Raw genomic sequence first — 18,838 nt, forward strand, 5'->3', positions numbered from 1 at the left:
TGATTCAATGTCAGATTATGTCAATTTTAAAAGTGTGTGATTCTCAATCAATTTTAGGATTTCTACCTTGCTTGGAAAACTATAGAACACACATAGGCTGTCCTTGGGACTTGCTAGCCTCTCTGATTGTATGCAAAATGGAGAAAGAAGTGAAAAGAAATTTGAGTTCTGTCAAGTTCTCAGATACTCAAGTCTGAAGAGAGTGAAGAGAAGTGCCAGGTTTTACTCTGCAACTCTGGGGAGGGCCACACCTGCTGGGACTACAAGTCTCCAGGAGCCCTGGAGGAGCCCGTGGACCACTGGAAGGAGGCTACAGAGATAACCAGAAGTGTGATAAGGGCCATATCCCATTGCCTGGCTCTCTGAATGCAATGTTACAGGATGCCAGACATATTTCCTGGAACACCTCTCTTGTGCTAGAGAAGGCATGAAAGATTTTTTTAAAAGCATTTTGCTCTGTGCTTTCTTCTAGAACTGGTGTGTGTGTGACATTATTGAAATAAAACTTTGACGAGCTGATGAACACCTGGAAAGCTTATAGCTGTTGATAATAACTGGAGATGCTTATGAAAGCAACTGTCAACCAGAGTATCAGTCACTGGGACCTGAAGCCAGAATCCTGTACCTACGGCCTAAATTAGAAGCACTTGCCAACACATGCTTCTGGGGGCTACCTCTAAAGACCACTGATGGGTCTACCATCAGAATCAGTGGGCATCACTTTCAGAAACAGTAAGTAGATAGTCAGAGTGTGTAGTTGAACTGCTTAGAGGTCTCTAGCTCTCTCCAGAGAAGTGCATTTAACCACCAGGATTAGAGAGACTTGATCTTACATCAGTTTCTTATTGAATAAGGATAAAAATTGCCTAGTGAATAGCATAATAGGACTGGAGGCTTGGAGATTCTGGTTAGGGTTCAAACCCTTGAAATGTAATTGACTGTTGTATTCTCCGTGGAGAAACTAGGATAACATACAGGAGTTCAGAGGAGAACAAGATCACCACAGGCTTGAGTGAGGTGTTGAGCTGCTCATATACCAAGGTGCTTTACATTGATGTGTAAGAGATGGGACCTGATATTGAAGAATAAGGAGAACAGGAACAGGGAGAGAGTAGCTAGAAAGTCATTCAAATTGGAAAGGATGCCATGGAAACAAACTGCTGTAGACCTTTTTTGGCTGGAATGAATCTGTGGTAGCTACCAGGAAATAGAGGATAGAAAGGTAGACTTTGCCCAGATTGTCGTCCAGGATGCTGAAGAGCAAGTTAAGGGGCCTGGAAACAAGAGGATGCAACACAGGCCCTGGAGGCCAGGGAGAAGGCAGTGCTTAGAAAGATTAAAAAGACGGCAATGTCCATAGGCCAGTAGTGGGGGTGGATGAGATGTCATAATAAGACAAAGCAGAAGCCAGCACCACAGTTTACACGTGGAAGTTAAGGTACTGAATTTAGATGATGGCTGTGGGAAACAAAGGGAGACTCAGATCAAAAGATGCTGCAAAGGAATTATTGCTGGAGTGGGTGGCCAGCGTGATGTGGAATTTCAGAACTACTTTGGGGCGGGAGGATTAATAATCAGTTTGAGGGGACAATAATGAGTTTCATTTCAGGCATTTTGAGTCTGATTGCCAATGGCTCATCAAATAAAAAATTCCCTCATGCAATGAAATATATGTGTGATCTAAGATTCACCCCTCACTTTCCTGCTCTCTTTTCCTTTGCAGTCTCTCCTTAGGAGGGCACACAGGCTCTCAATTTGGTCTCAATTTGCATTTCTATATGGATAGATCCAACAGCCTCGAGCTCTCTCTTTCCTGCATAATCAACTGCCTGCTGAACATTTCCCACTTGAAATTCTCATCCAAGAGCCCAGAAACCAAATATAGAGGGTTTCCATGGATTGCTGCAAAAGTGGAACTACAGGCACAATTCTCTTAAAACAGGAGATCTGTGAACACCTTTATTACTTACAAGATTTATTAAATTTTTATAGGTAAAATATTTTTTTCAGGTGAAAGGAAAAATGAAGCTCATATGTCAGATCCAAGCAGTTTTTTTGACAGAACACAAAGAAACAGAACCAAAAAGGGTACAGCATTGAATAAAGTCCTTAGAAAGTAACTATTTTAAGACAGCATGTGACTTAAAAATGACAGGACAGGATTGAATGCTTTTCATTTGTAATACAATCCCAGTCTCCCAACCTCTCTCTGGTCAGAAAGCTGGCATTTTAAGACTCAGTGAGTTCATTTTCAATAACAGGGAGGGCACATGGATGAAATGTGGCTGTGATATCCCTGTCCAGCATTTACAACAGTTTTTATGGAGGGAAAAGGAAAGATGAGAGTTGATCTAAGTTAAATGTCATTATCCACTGTGTAAATTAAATTAACATTTTCTTCCAATTCAACTCTATATTATGACTTATTAATGACTATGCAGGACTTCACATGTGACCTTTTGCTGCAAATAGTTGCATTTTCCTTTTAGCCTGGCACGGTAAAGAGAAGAACAAGGTGTGCCTCATAAAAGGGCAGCACGGCTAATATGTAGACCTGGTATTAGTTTTACATGCTAAGTAGCTTTTTGAAAAAAAATGATGGCTTTTAAATATTATCTAACCATTAGATGTAATGTTTCCCTAGCATTTTAACATTAATGTCTCCCTAGCAGTAGTGTCAATAAAAAAATATTTTTTAGCCATATTTAAATAATTGCAAAAAAGTGACTTTAATTAAAACATCCTTTTCTTAGATATGACAAATATATTCCTGCAGCAGTAGGCTTTTGACACAGCTCAACTTTTAACATTTTGCTCTTTTTTTTCCAAATGAAAAATGTAAACCTGGCAGAATTGGTTGCACCCTGAGCCTACTGGAGGAGACTCACCATGATGTTTTTGTGGATGAAGCCCCTCCGGTGTCGGGCTGGTTTCAGGTGTGGATACTCTTCAGTGCTGGTAATTTGAATGTCCCAAACCTTCTTCCAGGCCTCGTAGAGCTGGACATGCACGGGGTAGACACCTGAATGGTGAGGGGCCACCGCGTAGCCCATTCCAGTGGGAATGCTGTGCTCCTAAGACCAAGTACATGTGGGAAGATTTACTTTGATTCTATTTTTACTCCTGGATTTTCAAGTGTACCAGAAATACATTTGTTGTAACCCATCATCGATGAATTGTATGGTAAAATTAAGGTGATAGTATTAAGGCTTCTGGACTTAATGAAGCCTAGTCTTGATGCTGATGCATTTGTCTTTGAGAGGGGGTGGGACGGGACTAGTGATTTTAATGAATTATCAGAAAGAACCTCAATTCAGCACATCCTTGCCATAGCCGCCCAGCCCTACTGCTCATGATTTCAACAGATTAAATAAGTGGCTGCTACAAACAACACTCGGTGCTCTCCACAAAACAAACCTAACATTCATAAGAGAGACAGAACATACTCTGCTTTCTCTTGATGTACGGACAGGATTTTATTTTGCCTTCTGCCCACTTTCCACCAAAACTGCCACATTTCTGTGGGTCATCAATGTATGGAGCATGAATAAACAATATTTCCCACATTTGGAGAAGCGCACTTTCAATTGGATAGTATGGTCAAATTCTGTAGAGCACTCTTTGCAGTGCCCTGCTTAAGAGTGAAAGTACGACATACTGGAAGTGCTAATATAATTTGAGAACTTAGTTGATTTGATGTAAAGCTTTTGCATATAAAACTACTCCTATTTTTTTCTTTTAATTAATTGCTCTCAGGTGGGCCACAGTGGCTCAGTGGCAGAGTTCTCGCCTGCCATGCCGGAGACCTGTTTCCCGGCGCCTACTCATGCAAAAAAAAAAAAAAAAAATTAATTGCTCTCATGAAATAACTAAAATATCACAATGTTTCCATTTAGATGTACCTACCTGGGTTTTGTCAATTAAAAATTCAGTCACTCAGTCAATCAACCTATGTGATATCTGGATTTTGGAAGGAGGAAATTGGGACAACTTTGTATAATTATGAGTATTTTCCCCTTGAGATGGCCTATTAATCTGACATGATATGTTTGGATAGAAGACAACAAACTGTATAAGGCATGAAGGATGGAACCTGACTTTTTAAGAATGTCAGGCTTCAGTATTTTTTCTTCTGAATGAGTTTTTATTTTTCTCTCGGTATTTTCAATTGATTTACAGTCTTCAAAAGTTCTGCTCAAATAGGCTTCCTTTGAATTAGTCATGTTTTTCTTTATGCCAAAGAGCTTACATAAAGAGTACCAGAGTATCAGGCTGCTAAATGGATTGGACTGTAGACGTATGCTACAAATGGATATGAAAAAATGTGGAAGAGGTGCGGCTAGCTTTACTTTTCAACGTAAATGAGAGCAGGAGGGGAAAGAAGTCTGTGAAGCCCTTGCACACAGAAGGAAAATGGACTGCAAATTTACTATTACCTAAGTACTTCTGTAGACTTCTTCACACAGCATAAACAACCCTTAAAATGTGTTCCCAACCTACCTATGTGGTCTTACTTCCTATCAGTATCCATTCTCCCCTCCCAATTTCTGATGATTTCCTTCATGTCTTCCCTGCACACTTCATATTGTCCTCCCTGACTGGAACACACTTTTCCTCTTATTGTCTACTCTCTTCATCATTCAAAACCCATTCAGCTATAGTTGGGGATACTAGAAACGGGAACTGCCCTATCGCTGCTGCGCAAGAGAGAATGGGTGGTACCAGAGGCAAAGTGGACCATACCTGTGCTTCTGATGGGGCAGAGTGAAAGCTTGACGGTCTTCACTTTATTATAACTTTATAATTATTATATAATTTCTAGTTCCATTGGAAAATAAAGTTGAAACTTCTCATTGCTTTTCCTTTTCTTTTCTTACTGGTTTTCAAAAACTCAAACTAAAGAAATTTTTTTTCTGACGAAGGATCATCAACCAACATATAATTTGTGTTACAAAGTTCAGTGGAGTTGTCATTTAAAGTAGTTTAAGAATAGGAAATGAATTTCAATCACAGAAATTGGAAGAAGAAGTTAATTATAGGTTAAGAATTTTTTGTAGAGTATGGGAAGAGGCAAGGATGAAATTCACAATGTCAGAATCACATCAAAAATTTCAAACCCCTAAAAATTTGCAAGAAAGAGAACTCGAGGTAGTTTTAAATGCCTACGTGGTCAGTTGTGTTTTGAGGAACCCCATGTAATAAAAGGATGGTTCAGCATGGCAGATACATTTTGCTTATTTTAGACTGTCTGCCAGAATTTAGGAGCCAGTGTAGATGAAGTTTTTATATTTCTTCTAGACTATAACACTAAAGAAACACTGAGACTTTTTTGTCTTGTCTTTTATTTGTTTGATGGTGCAGTGGCACTGATAGAAAACTCAACTTCTGGAGTCAGACATAACTGGCTCCTTTCACTTTCCTATTTACAAGCTGTGTGGCCTTTGGCAAGTGTCTTATTCCATCATGTGCATTAAAGTGCTGGTCATAAGAGTATGTATGCCAGAGGGGCTTTGGGGGTAATTAAATAATATAATGCAGGTAAAGCATTTAGTACGTTCCTGAAATATGACACATATTCAATGAAATCTGTTTCTAATTGTTGTCTCTACTACTCTGCCACCATTGATTTTATATGCTGTGATCCTACTATCCAACCATAATGTGGAAATAATGAAACTATGGGCTACCCTTTTCACTAAAAGAGACTGGCCTTTTTTCCTATTTCCATTGTAGATTTTGAGATTCTCTCTTCTGAGGCTACTGTGGTAAACCCTGGCTTTCACCCTACTAAGTTTTCCTGATCTGCTAAATACTCTCCCCGTCAGTTCTGTAAGGTCCAGCCTATGAATCATTGAGTATCAGTAGGAAATCCCTACTAAATGAATTTCAGATAAAGGCAACAATAAATTTGTCCCCAAATTCACATTCATACCTCAGAGAACATCTGAAACCTTACTGCACAGAAAAATTTCAGCAAAGATTGAAGGTAGCAGATTCTGGAAGGCAGGCTATCATGTGCTAAATGCTTGGTTGATTATTCTCTTCCAGCTCTTTCAATTTGAGACCAAGCACATATTTATTTGGTAATCTGGGGAGGAAAGGCTTATAGTAGATATTTCAGCTTAAACAATTAATTCTCATTCTTTTCATTGATTCTACATTGAAAGCAGCATCTTAGACCCAGAAGCTCTGTAATCTATATTAAGAGTTTCCAATGAGGACATACAGCAAAACTCCTAGGGAATATGGCTATTTATTATAAAGTGTACGCTAAATACTTAGAATACAGGTGGGATTAATCAGTCTCAAAATTTAACTCTTGATCTCTGCCCCACAACCCCATCAGATCTGCTCTTTCTCCAGTGTCCCTCCATCTTGTTAAATGACATCATCAATCATCAATCAACTAATTGCTATGTCGGAAAGATAGATACTATCCTTGAAACTTCTGCTTCTTCACCCTCTCCTAAGTCCACTCCATTATCCTATCCTATCAGCTCTACTGCTAGTATATATCTGAAATCGATCCACTTTTCTCTAATACCATCATCATCACTCTATTCCAATCTTTTCATCCCATGTGTTTCTGGCACAGGTTCCAAACTAGTCTACCCATTTCCTCCCTTGCTTCCTTCCAATCCATCCCCTACATGGCAGTCAAAGTAATATTTAAGAGACAAAAATATAATCATGTGACTTTGAGCTCAAGTTCTTCAGTACCTTTCCCTTGCCCTTATGATGAAATACATAATTTTTAGCCTGGCCATGAGCCCTGCATCTTATGACTCTTGTCCTCTCTCCAGCCTCATTCTGCTTTACTTTGAAATTACCAAGCACTTTCCTAACTCAGTACCCTCCCACATATGATTTTCTTTGACTGGAATGTTCTTACTACAATCCTTCACCTGGATAAATCTTACAACTTTTTAGGTAATTTACTCCACATCATATCTTCAGAGAAACCTTCACTGACAACTCCCAAATCTGAACTAAGTCCTCATTAAAACTCTCTTAGCAGTCATCTCTTGTCTTTCAGAGTACACAGAATAGTTTGTAAGAATGTATTTCTTTGCATAATTATTTACTTATTGTTTCTCTTCACTCAGCAGTCAGCTTTGTGAAGTATGGTTGTGGCTCTGTTTTATTCACTGCTACATGCCCAGTGCCTTGCCAGTAATAGGTACGCGAAAAGTATTAGTGAACAAGTACATGAACTGATTTAGCCAGCTGCCTCTCATTGTGATTTTCACTTTTCCAATTATCTAAATTAAACTGTTACTGTATCTGTATAATGAACATATGGTATCTCACAGGGAAATTTTAATACTTATATAAGTAATACACACTTTTAAGACTGTAGTTAAAAATTATTATTCAAGAGAAAACCAGGCAAATTTATCCATTACTATGAATTTATATATTTAAATTCTACTGTATATAATAAAAATTGTAAAGTTTTCCTAAATTGTGCATTCAAACATTTCCAAAAAGAGATTGTGAAGATAATACAATTCTATTAAGTAAAAGTGATGCTGTATTCTTAGGAAAATTCCCCTAAAAACTGAAAGAAAAAAGGTAAAAATTAGCATTCATGTATTTGAGTGATACAATAAGCCTTATTACTGAATAAATCATTGTTTATCACAAACTTTAACAATATTTCTTTGTTTAAACTCTTGCTACTAATTAAGAATGTTTCTTTACTTGGAACGTTTGTCTTTAGTTCAATCTTCGAAACAGAAGAACCTTTTCAATTTCCATTAATGAGTAAAAACCCATGGCCTATTTCCATATTTGGCAGATTAGCAAGTATGCAAACTAATGTAATTTAAAAAGCACACAGTAATAGGGAATCAGACATTCTGCACTCTATAGTGTGAAAAAATCTAAAACTCATTGCAACACAATTTGCAAATTCTTCTAAATGCTTTTCCACAGTTCATTTTGTTAGAATGTCCCATTTCCTCAGTATATGGAAGTTCATGCTTTGGTTAACTATCTTATGGTATTGAGAATTTAGATAACCTGAATTTTCATTATGTTTACATATAGTAGCATATTTTGGATTTATTTCTAGAATTCTTATTTTTTTGCTTTGATTTTATAGTGGCTTCCTTAAACACTACAGCTATTTGAGATACTATTTCACATAGAAAAGAAAACATTTCTCCAGATAATAGAAGCATGAGATGCATATTTGGAAAATGAAATTAGAATTTTTAACATAATAGACACATCACACATACACATACAATATGAAGAAAATAAACTTATGATGCTATTCCAGTTAACGTGATAAGCATTTCCTAAAGTGAAATTCTGAGAGGCCATACACAAGTTTCAGCTTATGGAACATGTGGGGCCGCTGGCACCTGGGCAAGGAGTCTGCAGGAACTACTTTAACTGGGGAACAGAAAGGATAGCAGTGATGGCTGCCAAGGTGGGGCAACATCTACAAAGTTATTTCTCAAAGGAAGCAGACTCCCTTCTTCACCAAAACCAAAAAAGTCAAATCAGAAGCTATCTCTTGGTTAGAGAATTAAGATTCCAATATCAGAATTAGATGATCCAGTGATAGATGATAGTATTGCTTGTACGTTTTTTTTCATTTAAAAAAGTATTTGTTTGGTTGTGTTTTCTAGTATCCATTTCCTTGTGTGCAATAATTAGAGTTGTACCCCCAAACTTTTCCAAATTCCTTAATCTTTAGGTTTTATATCCAGTACATCCTTTCATATGTATTCTTATGAAATATACACTTTTAAAATTCACACAGTACCTTTCCAGTGTGGCTTTTTCATAGGTATAGTAAATTAACACAGCCCTTTCCCAATGACAAAGAAGAATCAAAGCTTCTCTCACCTCATGGAATTTCTCAGTAATGTGCACTCTCATACTTTCCCAAAGCAGAGCATAAAAAATTCCCATTTCTTACATTCATGAGATTTTTCACAACTGTGAGATCACAGTTGAATATTAAGGTAGAAAGCAGTGCTAAAGCCTTAAACATTCCTTACACTCACAGGGATTACACTTAACATCTAGTGTGCTTTCTCACATGTTCAGTAAGGCCTGAGGAAAATAAAAGCTTTCTAACATTCTCCACATTCACGGATTTCCCTCCAGTTTGAGTTGACATACTAAAAAAAGCTGTGCGGATTAGATGAAGGTTTTCCTACATTCATAGTTTGCTTCATAGGATATATACATGTATGAATATTAAATGAGGCATATGGAATGAGCTGAGGCTTTCCCACATTCCTTATATTAAAAGTTTTCTCTTCCCCTTAAATCCTTAAGATTCGAGAAACCAAGTATTTCCCAAATTCCTTAACATCAGGTTAATTCCACAATGAATTTGTAGATGTTCAATAAGTATGAGGAAGTAGTGAATGCTTTACCACATGCTTTAAGCACAGGCTTCTCTCAAATATGGATTCTTAAGCATTCCATAAGGTAGAAGAAATTACTAAAGGCTTTTCCACATGCCTCATGTGACTCTTGCTCTACGAGTGTGTAAATGCCAAATAAGGTATGTGGACTGAGTAAACACTTTCCCACATCTTTATATTCAAAGACCTGTTCTCCAGTGTGAGTCCTCATACGTACTGTAAGGTATGATGAAATAGTGAAGGCTTTCTCAAATTTTTTACATTCATACGGCTTCTCTCCAGTGTGTGTTCTTTTGTGTTGATTAAGGTGAGTATCTAAAAGCTTTCACACATTCCTTACATTCAGAAGGTCTTTATACACTGTGATTATTAAATGCTGAATAAGAAGTGAGGATTGAATAAAGGCTTCCCCACACTGTTTACAATCATGGGGTTTTATTCCAGGGTGAGTTTATATGTAGCTTTTAAAACAAGAGGAGTTACTAAAGGCTTTTCCACATTCCTTGCCTTAATAAAGCTTCTCTTCAGTATGAATTCTCAATGTACAGTGAGGCGTGAAGAACTAGCAAAGGGTTCCCCACATTCCTTACATTCCTAGGGCTTTTCTCCAGTATGAGTTCTTCCATGTTCTATAAGACCTGAAGAATCGGTGGAGGCTTTTCCACATTTACTACACTCATAGGGTTGTTTTCTAGTGTGGACTTGCAAATGAATATTAAATTCTGAGAAACAAGAAAACTCTTTGCCACATTCCTTACAACCATAGTGTTTCTATGTTCAGCAGGATCTGGGGGAAAAGGAAAGGGTTTCACAGATTTCCTGCATTCCCCAGGCATCAGCCCACCGTGTGTTCTTAAATGTTCCACAAGATATGAAGACAAAAGGAAAGTTTTCCCACATTCTTCTACATTCATAAAATTTTTCTCCAGTGTGATTTTGCATTGCTCAAAAGGCTTGTAGAATTAATAAAGGCTTTCCTACATTCCTTAAAAGCAGACAGCCTCTCTTCACCATGAATTCTTATATACCTCAGATCTGAGAAGAAAATTAAATTTTTCCCATAGTCACTGCATTTATATGGTTTCTCTTGAGGGTAAATTCTATTGTGAACATGAATATGTGGATTTTAGCTGAGAATTTTCCGCATTGACTATACTCATGAGGGTTCTCACCAGTATGGAATTTTATGTGTACAGTAAGGATATAGTTCTTCCTCAAACCTTTTTCATAGTGGTTATGTTCACAATTTTTCTTTCTAATATAAGTTCTCTTATGAGTCTTAAGGCATGAATGTTCACTAATGCTTTTTAACATCCATTACAACTGTACAGTTCCCTTCCAATGTGGCTTCTCTCCATTTCTAACACATTCGATGTTTTCCCCAGCAAAATATTCTGCAGAGATGGCCATTTGACAGGATGAATATTCCATTCTGCTGCAACCATAAGCTTATTGTTATCCAGCATCATGTTTCTGTACAGGTTTCTTTGAGTTTGATCCAGCATCACCCATTCCTCCTACGTGAAGTCCATGGTCACATCCTCAAAGGTCACTGAGCCCTAAGAATAATGTACCAGGCACCCAGGAACCATTCTTTCCTTCCATGATTTTCTCCCATGAAGACAGAGAAGGTCTTGAGAAAAGAGAACCACAAGCTGGAAGATCACAGACTCCTGTGAGTCTGACTATGAAATGTGCCTAAACACTTCTTGTTCCTAAAGTCTCTTCAGGACAGTGTTGTGTCTGAATTTTTTGGGAAGGTCAATCTCAATCCTCTTGATTAAGTACCAGACAGAGTCTTGCCATCATCCGTCAGTAAGCACCAGGCATTAATTATCTGTCATCCAGCATAGTTCATTAGCCATCTCTTTCAGATGTGGGCTCCATGCAGATTAATATGCCCACAGATGTGCATGCTCAGATCCACACATTTACTTCTGCTCCTGCGTGGGAAACAGTGTAAGGGGTAGGACCTCAGGGGTTAGGGAGACGTGGGGTAGTCAGCTTTTCTTCCTTAAAGCATGGTCACAGTTGTTGCATGCATCTGCAATACCAGAGAATTCACATATTTCTCTTAACATGGAGGACCAGAACTCATTCTTCATGGGTGGTACTTTTATATGCCCACTGGATAAATTTTCTCCAATAGCTTCCATTTCTTGGATGCAGCTTCTAGAAGCCTGAGTGAATGTCCTCTCTACAGCCCAAGAAGTCAGTTAGCAGGGACCAGTTCTCTCTACATTACACCTGGGACCAGCATAAAATCCAGCACTGATCCTGCCTCAGCCAATCCTTAAGATCCTGGGGAAATACTGGGTGTGTGGTTACTATTTATAGACCTGGACACTAGATTTCTCTCTAGTTTTCTTACATGAAGAAAGTAAGAAAATTCTTACATTCACCAAGTAAATTCTGTTTGCTAGTTGGTAGGTAAAACACTTTCTGTGAAGACCATGTTGACTAGCTTAAGGATTTAAAATAATCCTCTATTGGCAGCTATTTCTTGTTCTTGATAAACTTGGTCTTTTCAGCATCAGATTCTTTTAATTTTCTCACTAACTTGGTGATATATGATTTTTTTCTTCCACAAAGGCAGTTATAAATTTCCCAGGTGATCTAATCATAAACCTATCCATTTTAATGTACCAATTCTAGGACTACTGAGGTTGGAGTTGATCTTGGGTAAAAAATGTATAGAGAATCATGTTGTTATTTTTATTTAAAATATCTCTTACTTGCCCCCTATTCCAGAAAAGAGCAAAGATAGGCTTTTAAAAAAATCCATAACATGGGATTAGGAGAATACCACATTAAAATAAAAATAAAAAGGAAATAGAGTACACAAGTTATTCATATTCACTTCTCATCTATATATAATACTATTAGAGAAAAAAGGCTATCAATTCAGAAGCGGAGTTTATAAAATCAGTGGTCTCTTTGAAATGGCGTAAAATGAACAATTCTAAGTAGGTCTAAGTAGATGAAAGTAGGTGTTTAACATAATTTTCCTTGGAATATTGTCAGAAAAAATGTGGCACAGAGATGTGAAGTGACTTGCCAAAGGACATATAAATAACCAAATAAGGATTAAATCTTAGTTTTTCTACTACCAGCCCATGTCTATCTATCACAAATCAGAGCACTTATACAGATGAAAAACACAGACGAATACCACTAGTTACATAACAAAAGCTATTCCTTGGTGAAATATCCACACAGTATATACAGAGCAGGCTTCAATAAATGTAAGTTACATGGAATTGAAATGCATCAAAACAGGCTAGTACAGCAAATCTTAGAAACAGATCTGGGGCTCCCAAATATTTATTTTTACCATCAAGAATCCCTTAAGTTCAATGGGTGTTATGTTATGAACAACTTTATCCACTAATAAAACTGCATTTATGACATAATGATTAAATTAATTTTCTATTAGATGTTTAGTAGAATCCCAGTGAACTGATTTTATAATTCTTGCTAAAAGAAATTTGGAATTCTAGTTAGTTTCTGCAAATATTTTGCAGGGAATATACAATTCCTGTTAGGCTTGAAAGATTCTTTTAAAATAGCCTACAAGGTATCTTTAATATTCTGGTGGATTTCTACAGGTCCAGAAAACCCAAGAAGGGGAAGGAAAATACTATTTGTCTCACAGTTTGGATAACAAAAACACGGTTAAAGTCACAAAAGTCTCTGGAGAAAGGTGTTAAAGGTGTCAATGATAAGTCTTGTGAAATAGAATGGAACTGTAGTAACTGATAAAACAGAAGTATGACCTTTTCCTTCTGAAATCACTGTGCTCTGGTAAGAGAGTATAGCATTTTAGTAACTACAGAGTGAGAAAATAATCTTATTCTTCCTGTAGCAGAAACCAGTGAAATATATGCTAATGAAATCACCAGTGCACACCAGAGAATCCCAGGCACAGAGGACAGTATATTATTGTGGATAGAGCCCAGATTTAAGAGTCCTGAGTTCAATCTCAGTGTGTCCTTATTAGTTGTAGGAACTTGGGCAGGTTATATATGTCTTATACCTTCTCTCTCTCAAAAAACCTACAATAGTTCCTTCTCCATTTTTGCTCTGAATTGATGACAACACGTTCCTTTTCAAGGAGAAAATAGAAGGAAATGAAGAGAACTCCTACCTGTTCTCACTTTCTTTTCCACCAACCTCCCTGCACCTGAATCCATATACTATTTTTACCTTCCTATCCCGTGGGTATCCTGTTCATACTCCAATTTAGGAACAAGCCCTTCACCCTTCCCTAATCTATCAAATTCCATTTCCTCTGCTGATTCAAAAATTTACTGTAGTAATTTCCCCTGAAATTGAAATTTAGCATGCCAAATGCATTAAGAAATTCCAGAAACACAAGTTAAGCTGAAAATTCCACACAACACTGAAAAGGGTTACAGAAGATGTGCAGAGTTGGCTTTCACCTTCATTTTCACTTTTAACTGATAAGAAAAAAATTATTTCGGGGAGAGCTTGACAGATTTTCTTCCACTCTTCCCTAATACTTATGCCATTTCTTTCAGGTAAGTTTCCATTTAATACAGCAGGTTGTTTTCCTCTCTTAGAGGTCCTGTCGGGATTTTTGAAGTGTCATCATATCTTTGCTGAGTGTTTCATAAGTAAACACACCACTAAAGAGCATGCTTTTTGTGAGAATACTCAACAGAATGATGTAAACACTTGTACTTTGCACAGGCCAGGCTGATTTTTTTTAATTGCTGGAATTTCTTCTAGCGCACGCCAGAAGGGGTTTGTAGAAATGCAAAACATGACTTTATAAGGCTTTATATCTTATGCTGTGGCAGATAACAGAGAAGAAAATTATCTGGAGAGCCACTCAAGGAATGGAAGGTTTAGCTGAATCCAGCTTTCTCAGAGTTTGAAGTGATGAGCTGTATGTGGACCTTTGAAAGACAATAAAACTATAAACAATTTAGGGAGAAACTCAAATTCTCAGAGTACTTGCAAATATATTTAATCTTTTTTGGAAATATGTAAGTCTGATTAAACTAGGAATCTTTACATCTACCTAGTATTAATTTAAGCTGAAATCTAATATTCTCGAAAGAATAAGAAAGTTGATATTGCTCTTTTTTTAACCACAGCATCTGGAATTTGTAATAGCCACTAGAATAGTGATGCTGTGGGGCTGTTTGCATAAATGCAAGAACTTACATGTCATGTAAACAGTAAACTAAGAGAAAAACATTGTGAAAGTCAGATTTTAATATCTAAATTTATTATAAGCATTTAACCCTTTGAAAAGGTAATAACATCCTGGTTACACAGTTTCCATAACCATGATCAATAACGGTATTACTAGCATGGCGACTTCCCGCTGCACAAGTCATGGTAATAACCATGGCTTTAGAGTCTGACAGATCTGGGATCAGATCCTTTCTCCTTGTTCTCACTGGCTCTATGATCTGGAGAAAATTTCAAAACTGCTCTGAGCCTCCCTCTCTGCATCTTCAATATGGGAATAATCAGCCTCCCAGCTGGTTGTGAAGATTAACTGAGGCTACATGTAAAGTACGAAGCCTGATGTCTGGTAAATATTTGAAGCACAACAATTTCCCTTCCTGTATTTCCTCAGGAGAGTCAAGAATCTCTCTGACTGGAATACCAAGTTCTGTTTCACATAGCAGAAAGAGAATTACAGAATTTTAAGTTTCCCACTCTTCTCTCATCTGCACATAAATTAAAGGAAAAGAATGGGAGACTAGTTTGGAGCTGCAGTGAGGATCCAGATGTAGAATGAAAGATTTGGAAGTAGAGTCAGGACGGGAAAGGGATGGAGCAGAAAATGGAACGGAAGGAAGAACCGACAGAAATTGTTGGGCGACTGGGAATAGTGAGCGAGAGATATGAAACTACCAAAGCAGACCCAGGGTTAGCACTTGTGTGGACTGTATCCTCATTTCTCCTTTTGCCATCGTTACCATTGTGACCATATTTTATAACTGCCTCTCAGGAAAACAAGTGCCCCCACCATGCTAAGTAGGTGCAAAATTAAAGAAGAGCCAAAAACCAGGCAAAGCAAGCAGGGATCTGGACCCAGATCTCTCCCCATCCCCATCCCAACATCCAACTCCACCCCGCCATGGAGAATTTCTAGGTGAGTTCACAAAGATTTCTAGTTCATTCTGTGTCCAAGTAAATTTGGGCAGTGAGAGACTATTGCCATGGAAGACATGTGCTAATTTTATCATTCTTTTTATGAAACCAATTTAATTCACCAGATATATGTACAGGAGGTGCAAACTAGCATTTCAGTTAGAGAAAAAGGGAAAGTGACTAAGGAACACTTTTGTATGTTCTCTGGTTTGTTAGAGTGGATACATCTTCCTATAGAATGGGAAAAAAGCAACCTGAAAAGGACTTACAAAGAAAAGGGTTCTGAGTTCCCACAGAGGAGCAAAACATCTTTCAAATGTTTAATAATTAACCTAAAGGTGAATATATTCTATTCCATTGTGGATATAAGTGGCAGAGGAGTGTATATGCATGTAACAGCTTCTGAGGCAAAAGCAGCCGTTCATACTTGCATAGTTTATATATATATATATATATATATATACATACACAGATAGAAAAAAGTGGGAGGCTGAAACAACAATGTTAATTTTGACCTGTTATTCCCCTTTTTTCCCTCATCATTTATCCAATAAAGAATCCTGCTGATTCTAGCCCAGAAATAGTTTTCATCTCTCTCTTTTTTTAACAATTATACTTCCAATGGTTTAAAGCTGGCCTTTCTTTCTTCTTCCTTGATAACTTCAATAGTAAACCAATTTGTCTATTGACTGCCAATATCTCCCTGCTTCTCTCCACCCTCGACATGCTCTGTGAATCTATGGTCTACGTGGAAGTGAGAGAACTCTGGGGATAAGATGACAAGGACATCTTGGAGTTCAAAATAGGTAAAATATGTAATTTTGCATATAACTGGATATGACTTGTCCCGATTTTGTAAAGCAGATTTTAAACATCCCGAAGAAAAAACAGTTGTAAAACAATTGCCAGAAATATAACAAGAGAACACAGCAGTTTAGACAAATTGGTTAAGAATCAGAAAGCTCTGAATTCAAGTACCAGATCTAAGATTTAGCTGGCGGTTTGGGGTAATTGCTTATCCCCTCCAAATGTCAGCTTTGTCATCTAAAAGTGGAGTAGACAGCAGTAGAATTTTGAAGATAATTCATAAGATGTCGTTACATGTATAGCACTTAGCAGCGTTCCAGTCACCTAGTAAAGGCTAACTAATGTTAGCTATTACCTAACTAAATTATTTACAGGGCTCTTGTGTATACTGTGGTTTACAACATATCCCAGAGATGATAGGGACATTAATAAAAACAAAACCCAACCGAAGTAAAAAACCAAATACAAAACATACGCAAAAAAAGGTGTAAACATAATGTCAAGGAGGCTAAATCTGTATTTTCAGAAATGGCTAATTGAAGATGACTCATCAGCAGAAAACGAACAAGGAATATTATACCACATTCACAATCGAGAGGAAGGGCGCTTGAAACAATTTATGTAAAAAAAGCAGAAATTCCCAACATCTATTCTGCCTTTATTTTCTCTATAAAGGAGAACAATTTTCAAAATATTTATGTTAAAAAACATAAATTAGGTGAAAAGACAATAAAAAAATACAATAGACTAAGCTATGTATTTTTTCATCCAGGCTCAGAAGTATACATCTTATGGTAATTAAAATAATAAGCAAACCTGTAGATTTGTTAGGGAACAACTTTTAGTAATTCTAGAGAAACCAAGAATAACAGGATGCATGAGTTGACAATGGGCCTCAATTTCAAAAAAAAAAAACCGGGAATAAAGTTAGATTTTTGGAAACTATAGACTAATGATAAATTCTAGAAGTGATTACTAAGCAGAATATTGGGAAGTAATAAACAAAAAAGCATTGACTATGAGAAACCATAGTTTTAATCCTTACTGTACAAATTTCTTTTTAAACGAAAGTTCTAAATTTGTGTCAGAGAAATACCATGCACATTTTTCATGCTTGATTTCAGCAAGGTCCCTGACATACTTTGTGTAGTACTAATGGATATTCATTGAGTTAAACAGATTTGTAGTTGAATAACCAACTATTTCCAAATAATGATGTCTCCTGGCATAAATTGACTTGGAATAGAGGCCACCGACCGTTCTACTACAAATCTCTATCTTTAACCTTGATATTATTTTGGTCAACTTGACTAATAACTTGATGAAGATGCAAAAGTCATAAAATATGGGATGACACAAAACTGGGAAAGTACGTTAGAAAATAGAATCAGATGCAATATTAAAGGAATAATTATAATCTCAAGGCCAATATTTAGGTAACAAAATCAGTTGGACAAAAACAAATACCTGAAGCCTTAAGAACAGCTTATGGACAAAAGATCTGCAGATTTAAATGTAATATGATAGTTTTAAAAATAAACCGTGGGGCGGGCCATGGTGGCTCAGCAGGTAGAGTTCTTGCCTGCCATGTTGGAGATCCGGGTTTGATTCCCGGTGCCTGCGTATGCAAAACAAACAAACAAACAAAGAAAGAAAAAAACTGTGTTCTTTGGCTACATTAATAAAAGGGAATTGCACATGAAGGAATTACTCTATGTGTTCTACCACATGTGATGTGTTTAGACCATATCAATCGAGCATGGGGGCCATGCTGGGGCAAAACATATCAGGAAGAATATTAAGTTAGAAATTGTACAAATATGGCTACCAGGATAACGGGGTTTGGACAGCTGTGGATTGCTTCAAAATGCATAACCTGGAGAGAGGCATGTGTAATGAGAGAATCTTAAGGACTGGAATAAATATATTTTCATCTAAAAAACATTTGAGTATCTACTAGATGTCAAGCACCATTCTGTATATATAATTGTCTAGATTAGAAGGACTTGACTTTCTTGGATGTATAGAACTGTACTCCCTGTTCCATGACTTCCTTTCTAAGTCACAATACACTGATTCAGTCCCTTCCAAGTCATAAAATTGACTGATTATATTCAGAGGTGATTTTAAAAATATTTACCAACCAGCAGGCCATGGTACTGAGCAACCAGATTTACTACCAGCCGTAGCGATGGAGCTGGATGATGGAGGGCCTTGCTAGACCAGGCCCCTTTAATTGCTGAGCAGTTGGGAGAACTGGGGTACCCTATCCTTGGGGTGGATCTGGGGTGACAGAGGTGGTGGTGAGGGTAGAGGTGGGAGCAGTGAAACGTGTCAATATTCTAATCACTGGTATGGCCACCTCAGTGCTCTTACGTTGAACAGTAGCCATGATAATATATCTCTTAGGCTTCCTTCATATGTCTTTGCCCTCTCAAAGTTCCCTCAGCCATTCTTCTTATGAAGTGAATTATAAACATCACCCTCTTGGTCATCCTGCTCTG

At 37.3% G+C, this 18,838-nt stretch overlaps 1 protein-coding gene and 1 pseudogene across 2 annotated transcripts in view; both read right to left on the minus strand.

Moving 5' to 3' along the window:
• The window catches only part of LOC143668006 (bifunctional heparan sulfate N-deacetylase/N-sulfotransferase 3), a 205,788-nt gene that overhangs the window by 89,287 nt on the left and 97,663 nt on the right, over positions 1 to 18,838 (minus strand). For both annotated transcript variants that reach the window (XM_077142447.1, XM_077142449.1), the window contains exon 5: positions 2,889 to 3,074. In XM_077142447.1, the coding sequence (XP_076998562.1) occupies positions 2,889 to 3,074 (186 nt within the window). The remainder of the gene's footprint in view (positions 1 to 2,888; positions 3,075 to 18,838) is intronic.
• On the minus strand, positions 10,409 to 11,055 carry LOC143668418 (zinc finger protein 559 pseudogene; annotated as a pseudogene).

Source organism: Tamandua tetradactyla, chromosome 24 (genome assembly GCF_023851605.1).
Source record: "Tamandua tetradactyla isolate mTamTet1 chromosome 24, mTamTet1.pri, whole genome shotgun sequence".
Taxonomy (NCBI): Eukaryota; Metazoa; Chordata; class Mammalia; order Pilosa; family Myrmecophagidae; genus Tamandua; species Tamandua tetradactyla.